Source organism: Amphimedon queenslandica, unplaced genomic scaffold (assembly GCF_000090795.2).
Source record: "Amphimedon queenslandica unplaced genomic scaffold, v1.1 AMPQUscaffold_12751, whole genome shotgun sequence".
Taxonomy (NCBI): Eukaryota; Metazoa; Porifera; class Demospongiae; order Haplosclerida; family Niphatidae; genus Amphimedon; species Amphimedon queenslandica.
Genome location: NW_003547013.1, coordinates 28,079 through 37,549, shown reverse-complemented (window position 1 = coordinate 37,549; position 9,471 = coordinate 28,079). Strand labels below are relative to the sequence as shown.

General features: G+C 32.3%; 1 protein-coding gene across 1 annotated transcript; it reads right to left on the bottom strand.

Annotated features, from left to right (window-relative positions):
• Window positions 1–918: 918 nt before the first annotated feature.
• Window positions 919–9,465, bottom strand: LOC109586898 (E3 ubiquitin-protein ligase RNF213-like; the record flags this gene model as incomplete). The annotated part of the gene is made up of 29 exons (XM_020003129.1): window positions 9,138–9,465; window positions 8,964–9,097; window positions 8,721–8,918; window positions 8,504–8,676; window positions 8,357–8,456; window positions 8,212–8,306; window positions 6,235–6,462; window positions 6,066–6,192; window positions 5,593–6,015; window positions 5,422–5,544; window positions 5,231–5,332; window positions 5,127–5,186; window positions 4,884–5,081; window positions 4,767–4,839; window positions 4,685–4,719; window positions 4,580–4,641; window positions 4,393–4,534; window positions 4,148–4,334; window positions 4,014–4,105; window positions 3,921–3,972; window positions 3,718–3,878; window positions 3,555–3,669; window positions 3,412–3,501; window positions 1,921–2,104; window positions 1,575–1,869; window positions 1,333–1,524; window positions 1,197–1,286; window positions 1,102–1,146; window positions 919–1,046 (listed from the first exon to the last, which is right to left on the bottom strand). Coding segments are annotated over exons 3-29 (3,746 nt in total), but the record flags the coding sequence as incomplete, so codon positions are not given.
• Window positions 9,466–9,471: the final 6 nt, after the last annotated feature.

Genomic DNA, 9,471 nt, shown 5'->3' with positions numbered 1-9,471 from the left:
TGCAAATACTTTAGAGAAACTTTTAAGTGTGGGTACTAAATTTTGTGATTTTAGCAGGTGCTGATATCAAAAATTGTGATAAATAACTATTACTACTAATTCTATTGTATAATTAATGATTGCGCATATAGTAATTGCAACTTTAATCCAAAATACAAAATTTGGAATTAATACTAGATCAGACCTGGGGTCAAAATACAATTGTACAAACATATGTAATGTACTGTACATGTGTAGATGGAAGTGTGACAGTCAGGGTTTCCAACTATAGTGCTTAGCTTCTTGTCAGCTCATGAGGTGCAGTAGAGCTTTGTAGAAAACCCTGATCCATGGTATTTTGTCAAAAATGACCAGGAGAAAATTTGCCATTCTCATGTTTATTTCAGATACATAATTATACATATTCTGATGTACATCTAGTTCCAATCTTCATGAATTGCTGAAGTTGCTCAAAAATCTGGCTCAAGGCTTGTCAAAAATGGCTAGAAGAAACTTCCTTTTTCATAATTTATTCTAATGCACATACATGTACTTCTGTTGTGAAGAAAATTTGAGTCATTTTTCAGTTCCCTAAAAGGCATCATGCACTGTAGTGCAGTGCTACTTAATATGCTTTGTAGAAAATCCTGATGACAATATGCATAATGGCTGAATTGCAACCAGTGCTTCTACAGTTCAACAGCAATCACAATCTCCCAAACCAGTAACTTCTCATTTTTAAAAGCAAGCCATGTTTCTGTTTCACGCAAAAACAGCAGCTGTAATTGAAATTACTTTAACATGACATAATTTTAATTCTAATTGGGTCTATGTTTACAAAAGAAGTGTAATTTGAATGCGTAATTGAGGTTTTTATTTGCCCCCAGGTCTGTACTACATATATCAAATTAATGATAATTTAAATAAAAATAATCTTACGGTTTCTTGCTATCATTCACATCGCAGTACTGAACGTAAGTATGAATAAACTCAAATAACATTTCTAACAAATAATCAAGGTCCGAAACTTTATGAGCAGCCTTTTCCAAAGCAGTTCTGGCTTCAGGCTAAAACATAATTATTACCATGACAGTAACAGTTAAGGCAAACTCTATTTCTTACCTTTAGAGTATTTCTAAACTGTTTCCTAACATGTTCACAAGGGTTCTGAAATTAGAGTAAGAAAATTAATTTATGTAAGACAGAATATTTCTCACAATTTTGAGACGATTTTTGACCCTTGCACATGCTACTTGAAGAAACCTCCACAAACCAATAACATGTTCTAATTTGCAATATTCCATTATCTAGGAGGTCATAGTGAGAATCCAATAAAAAATTAAAATAAACCACCTTCTTGCTTCTTATTTGTTCTTTCATGAGAAGATCTACTTCAATATATTCCTTCAACTTCATGGTTTTTGGAGCACTTTGCTTGCTTAAAAACTTCATTGCTACTTCTAAAACTTCACAAGTTCCAACTATTACTGGCACTGTCTTAAGATCAGATCTGAAGTCTGACTTCACTTTAAGTGGCAGCAGTGACTGTCAATTAAAACACAATATTAAAATAAAAGGTAAACTAAGCCTCTTACCTGTTTAATGTTCTTCGTAATCAGTGCAATTACTTGCCTTAACTTGACATAATTTTCAACTGTAGGAATATTTAGAGTATCAATGATGAATGGCTTGCCAAGTACATATTGCTGTACAATATCTTTCTCAAGATTATCCAGCATGTATTGAACCCCAATGGTACCAGATGAATTAGCAATGAAGGCACTGTGAGTTACGACTAATTCTCTGAGTTTATCAATATTGCAGTTAACAGCATGCAATGATGAATCCATTTCTCTTAAAGACACTTTATGTGCTTCCCACATCCACCGCCTAAAATTGAACCAATTTTTGTACACAATATATTGCTTTTTCAAAACTTACTTATTTAAGTTATGCTCCACAAACTTTCTACATAACATGATAAAATTGTTGTGAACTATAACAAGATGATCAACTAGAGCTGTACTTAGTACACCAGTGCCAGATGTTGTAGGAAGTAAAAATTTCATAAGAGTATCAGTAGTTATTTCTTCAACCTTGATAGCTTCAGTAATATTTAAGCGATCTGTTTAACAATTAAAAAATATTAAAAACAGTACTTGTGGCTAAAAACTAATTGGCCTTTTAACTTTACTTTTAAATTGAGTATTTACTTTTTACTGTACAACAGACCTGGGGTTAATTACAAACCCTTGATTACAATTACACATTTAATTACACTCCTTTCATAAAAACAGACTCAGTAAGAATAACAATTATATTAAGCCTCAATCACAACTATGTAATTTTAAACTGTAACTGAGCCTCTAATTACAATTACAATTACGTTGTAACTGTAATCAAGCCTCTAACTATTGTAAATTATCACAGGTTTGCTATACAATATATCTTTTATAGCAAATATGAGCAATATGGCAAAGCTCATTAGGTAAACAATTTATCTAGTAACCATGCCTTTTTTAATTCCCATGCACCTTTGGTAAAAGCTTGTAAAGTTAATACTAGTACTACATGTACATCATTTTAAAGTTTATTAATTTTGACAGGGCCCTGACTCATTGCTTGTATAAATGAAGCACTATGGTGCAATGGACTTGCCCACTGGAATTCACCTCAGTGATATGTGTTACTTGTATTGTGATATTTTAAGCAATTTGAAAAAATTATTATTATTGAATGCATAGTTATAATGATAATTAAAATAAGCTATGGGTGTGGTCAAGAACTAGCTAAATCATGGCACTACGGTAGGAGAAAGAAGAAAAGCTGAAATTTATTTTAGCATCTGAAGCTCTATTCAAAGAAAGAGTTGGCACAAAAAATTTTTCTAGATATTTAAAAGACACTGAGAGAGTTTGGTTGGTCCTGATTTCCCTAGTGATGTCTGAAAAATTTTCAAAGAGGCTAAATCACAAACTTTGAGCAACTGTAACTCACAAACAACAAAGTTAGGACAAAATTGTTCTTTTTGTTTTTTGTTAGATGGGATTTTCTACCTCTGAAGCAAATCTCAGCTCTGTAGAGTGAAACATGAGCTCTCACTCCCCTGGTTTAGCAGTTCACAGTTTTTGGTGCCACGGGATGCTACAAGAGCATAACTAGATGAAAGAAAGCAACTTTATCTGTTGCTAGAAGAAGAAATATACCGGTAGCTCTAAACTGCTAAGACAAAAAGATATATTTTTTACAAATCAATTAAACTGTGTGGACAGAATGACAACCCAACTGCTTATTACCCGCCTACGCAAGCGTGGCGAGTCCAAAAATGCAGTAAACATATAAAATAATTTTTCTTCAAAGTGGTAAAATTTTGATTTCATTAACTTTCTATTTTTAGTTGAGCATTACTAGAGACAGAAAGTAAGTGCTTACCATAATTATTTATTAGGCAGTGTCTACAAGAACTCCATGCCATGGTCAATGACTTGAACAATGCTTCATAATTTTCTTTCTCTTTATCATCTAAATGCACATGCATACGTCTGATGAACACATTGCTTTTTGAAATATATTACCTAAAAGTTGAACAAAATCCTTAAACCTTTTTTCTTCATCAACTTTATTTTGAGATAGCTTCTTTTGCAGAGCAATAATATCTGAGATGTATATTGTTGCATTTATGCAATTACTCTAAATATATTTGTAAATATATGAGCAATATACAATATAAATTTAAACCTCAGATATCAATGTGAAAAGGACAGGGTTAGTTTTTTTTTGTTGAAAAGTTATCAAGCCATGCCTAAGATATTCAAGAGTTGGTTCTGGATATACCTGCCACAAAAATGGATCAGCTTTTTTTCGGGCCACATATACTGAATCAAATAGAGCACTGTAGTCTGAAACAATAATCATGACATTGAAATTAAGATTATTATTACCAGTGTCTAAATGCAACATACTGATGCCCTTTAGTAAATGTGCTTCAAAATCCTATAATTCAAATGAATTAGTTACAAAATTATGTAGTCTACCTCCAAAACTGGTGCAATGAAAAACTGATGAAATAGTCTTTCCCATTGTTCCCGATCAGCAATGCAACGTAGTTGTATGACTGTTCTAGCAACTATACAAACACATAAAAAGAATTATGATCATCAAAACTTACTGTTCTGAGGTATCACAACTTGTAGACCTCTTTCATTAATTTTCTTTAAGACAAAATGAATTACAAAGGAGGCCTCTTCCATAGAACAACTAAGAGCTTTTGATAAGTCATTAATATCAGTTTCAATTTGAATCCAAAAATAGATCTTAGGATCATCAATTTTTCCATGAAGTAAATGTTCAACACTCTATTAATTATACACAACGTATCAAATATCAATAGTAACTTTCATTATGTACATGTACCTTTCCATCATGAGTTGCCCACAACAAAATGCAATGAATGATACACCTTATGATACTGTATGATATTCCATTAAGATATCCAAATGGAGGAGTCTCACAACCAATTGCCACTGGTACATAGCCAGTTGATGGAGGAATAGATCTGTAAAAGATAATAATAATGAGCTTAAATATTATTCATATTTACTGAGGATGAGCTGCTTGAGGTGACTGAATAATATTCCCACATTCTGGACAAGAGATATCAACCTATTATTTGTATACCTGTAAATTCATGTACCAAAGCTCATACCATTGTTGATGGAAACTTGTGGCCCATTGCACATTCTAAATAGCATTAAATATCAATTTTGATAATAAGCAATAAATAATACCTGGAAAAAGAGGCACTTCCATATTTACAGTACTAGCATTGGTATTGCAGGGCATTCCAGGCAACATACAACTCTATTAAAATTTAGTCATAATTATAAGCAAAAACATTGTTATACTTGAAGTGTGTTGGGTGATGTTAATAATGTGTGTATCATTGATATAAGAGGAGACTTCCAGTTAGCTTGTACTGTTAATACTGAGTGTATCAATAGTGTCCTGAATATGATGGTTTCAAAGGAGTCCTCTTTTGACACCTTTATTTCTGGTATTTTACTACAATTTTTTATAACAATTTCCTCAATACATTTTGAAATCTAAAAGTAAAATCAATATTAATGAATACATCAAAAGTCACTTACTTCAGGATAGCTATTAAAACGCTTGCATTGATTGATGAATTTATGAAGTGCCTTCATTTTCTAATTAAATATAATAGCAATAATGAAACGCAAGCATTACTTACATCAAAAGAAAGTTCATTAGATGGTGTTGAACTAACATAACTTAACTGGATACGATATTGAAAAGCCATTATCAAAGGCACCAAATTACTAGCACTAGTTGCCTATAAAATAACAATAATTAAAATTTAAAAAAATATGGACACTAGCATGCAGCACAAAATTAAAATTCTCACTATTTTGCAAAACATACATTATTGCAAACTCTTTCAAGGGCTTTGAAATCTCCAGTACTTGTAGTAGCTTCGGAAATAGCTTCATAAAATTCCTGATACTGTGGTTGGTATATAGCTCCATAATTTACAAAATGGCGTTCCTACAAAATAATTGGACAAGTAAAAGCATGGTTTTTTCAAACTTATACTTTCAAAAAGTCATCAATGTCTATATTGGAAGACAATACCCAACTGAATTGTTGAGGCTGCAACTCCATTAATTTATTAAGAGCAAAAATTCCATATCTTCTGACAACAAAACGTATCAAGAAAAACAAGGGGCCTGATTTTTCTGTGTCATCATTTAACTCTGGCTTGTGAAATACAGGGTCAACTTTATTATAAAAGTAGTCAACATCATCTGTGTTGTTTAATGACCTGTAATCTTTATCCGCAACTGTTCTAGCCAATACTTGACATGAATAAATTAATTGAGCAATAGCTAATAGACACTCAGGAGAAGACTTGTCCCCACTAGAAAAAGCTGAAACTAGTGTTTCATAGCTAGAATTTAGCAGATTATCAGTACAGTAAACTATTTCTGATGTTTTGGGTTTTCTTTTTTTATGTGTCTAAAGAATTACAAGCCAGTTATTATACAATTTATACATAAAGTACTCACTTCAAGTTTTAAATACGCAATGACAAGTGCGAAGAAGCTGTTAATAGATATTTTGGTCTGACTAGATGAAGAATCACCAATACAATCTTGGATTTTTAGCAAATGATCAGTAGCCATAGCAAAACTGCTAAAATACATTATAACTAACAGAGGAATACTAAAAACTTACTCTTGAGACAAAATGAGCTTGATAGTAAAAGAATATAGGAAGGGTAAAATCTCAGGGTGACGTTGAATATAAGTATGTAATTTTGGGATCTCAGGGGCAAAACTAAAAACACTAGCTACTAGAATTTCAAGTACTTCCTTATTGTCAGAGTCACAAAAGTTAAGCAGAACATTCACAAAGAAATTCCAACAGCTTTCTTTAATACTGACTTGCTTAGTCTTGTCACTACTAGAGTATCATACAAAACAACAGTAGAGGCTTAATTCACATATTTTTATAGCAAGCACAGAGCACAAAATTCCATCTATTGGTAGAAGACAATAAACACCAACTATATAAATTATACCAATGGTCAATTTACATACACAAAAAGCAAACTGTAGATACATGTGCACTGTATAGCTTCAAATTTTGCCAAAACGAAATTTTATCACAATTCTAATATCTTATTTGTCAAATTAATACTTTTCTTCTCATTTCTATTATAAATCTTCATACTACCCAAGTGTAGAGCAAAAATTTTGTTAATAAAAATTTGGAGCTACATTTTATACAGTCAACAGATATATTCAGTAATGCAAAAATATGAGACACCTACAGTGGGACTCACTGCAGCTGCTCTTGCATTTATGCACTACTAAAGCAATGGATCATGATGATAGAGATAATAACCATGATTCATGCATTGTTTTGAGTACATGTTCTGCACAAACTCAAGTCAAAAGAGCAATAAAAGCTAACACCTATTATGATGGCACAAATACTTTTGTCTTAAGAGATTTTATTTACTTAAGGGATCATGCATAAGCCACAGCAAAAAATTGTGCATTATAATAAGAAATGCAACAGCAGCTAAGATTGCATGTAAAATTTCCAAATATTAATAGAGGTATGGCTTTCTTGCCAATAAAATGGCTTTAGCATGACATGTGACTGAAGAAACTTAAGTTTTCCTTCTTACAAGTGGCTTATGATAAGCAATATGGCACAATACTGCTGCTTAGATACATTTAAAAGTGTTGAGAGAGTCTAGTACTGCTAGCCTATCACATTTCCGCCTCAACCCTTCATAAAGTTGGATGGCCAGGATGAAGTTTGGAGCATAAGTTGCTACCAAGTAAGAATTAAGAAATTACACACATAGTAATGAAATAGAAGGTAGTAATCTACAAGAAAATGGTTTCATCTATTTCAACAGTGTCAGCACAATCGCTGTATTTTGTAAAATTTTTCTCCCTTACTTTGCAACCTCCTTCTCCCTAGTGCTGCTCTTTAAACATTTTTAGCTGATAAATGAAGGCTTGGACTAGCTATGGAGACAGATCTATGAGTCTAGAGGACTCAGTTTCTTTTTTAAAAAGTTAAAAATCTCATTAAAATTCATGATCACAGATGGACAACCAAAGTACTTAATACTCGCCTATGCAGTGAGTCCAATAATAAAAAGGAACATATTTTACCAATGTAAAAAAGTACAATTATCTTCAATTGACTAGTATAGCACTAAAAAAGTAATCTTGGCTACAAAATGATTTAAATAAAATATTTTTTATGACCTGGGGGCGTAGCCCCCAGGTCGTCCTATAATTGATTTCACTGTCGCGCTATCCATATCTATTTATTTATTTGTATGTCCACACTTACATTTCTTCTATACACGTTGTATTGGAGAAATAACAAGGCCTTAGCAACCACCTGCCCATGTTACGTAAGTGGGTGTGGTCACGGCAAACAAAAATGGCGGTTTGCTCATGGGACAAAGTTACGAGCTTTCTAACAGTAAAAGAACATAGAGATACTGTCTAAAGTCTTTTCTGGAAACATTAGAAGGTAGAGAGAACCTTCATAAGTTGTAATAAGAACCCAGCTGCACTTACAAGGGGGTAAAAACAATTATAGGAATATTTTTACACTGTTACGCTTGTTATATAGACACTACTTACTATAAGTGAATTACAGTGTGTAAGTCTAACTTACATCTTCTTCATAACAAAATCTTCAACAGCAATCAGCAATGTTGAAACTGATTTTAAAATTTGTGGGCCTTGGTAGTCCTCTATTTTGTCTGAATACTATAATATACAAGTACATAAATCATATCAATTAATCAAGGTAAATTTACTTTGTCAAGACGTGTTGCAAATATAAGCAGGTCATCTTCATGATCAACAACAACATGTTCCATAAAAAGCTTCATAACACACAATCTTTGCCACTGTTTCCTAAACAAAAACATCAGTCAAATTAATACCTTAAAATGAAGAAATACTTGAGTTCATGGTAATTTTCTACATCAAGGTTGTTAAATACATTATCTATCACTGCTTGTAGTTGGTACATTTTCTGCATCCATCCTCTAAGAGCTGCAGTGCCTTTAAGAGGAACTTTCTCATCAAGATGAATACTGTTTAAAACTCCTTGGAGCACAACCACCATTAAAGACTAATGTATAAACATAATTAAAACACAAAATTATTTACACTTACTGATATATCACATATTGTTTCATTTCTATCAATGATAGCTCTAACAATGGTAGACATTTCAATAGCTAAATCCAAGAAACATTCAAAACATTCCTTAAAATTAAAATAAGCACAATGAATTTCAACTAGGATCTCAACAAAATTGCTTTCATCGCTGACAGCATCACAAGACATTGTCAACAGTACCTTGGCAACAAGCTATACAATTAATGCAATAGCATTACAACAAAAAATTACACTGACTTCACAATAATGTGTTGCATCTGATGATCTCAAAAGAAACACAAAATCACGAGCATAAAATGCTGCAAATTCCTTAAAAAGTGTTGGAGGAAGGCTTTTGAAGCACTCCTGCAACTCAATATATTGTAAAATATCTACAGAGCAACAATTACGATTATTGAATAATTAATAAACCTTCATCATCAATTTTTTTGTTGATATACTCGTATATTATCCATGAAAATGGGAATGAACATTGAAAAACTTTCGAATCCACTTTCTGATACTTTTGTGAAGCTACAATTTTGAACAAAGTACTTTGACACAACTCTTGTGAGCTATAAATATCCAGCCAAAGTTTGGAGAGAGATTTATTATTTTCATCAAGACAGTCAGGCTTTAGCAGCTGAAGGTTGGAATGCCTATCAATAAATCTGATTACTTGTATAAATAGTGGCTTCAAAGTTTTATCATATCTCCTTATCAGGACATTACTAAAACTGCCACCTTCTTGAAGATGTTGGAGATT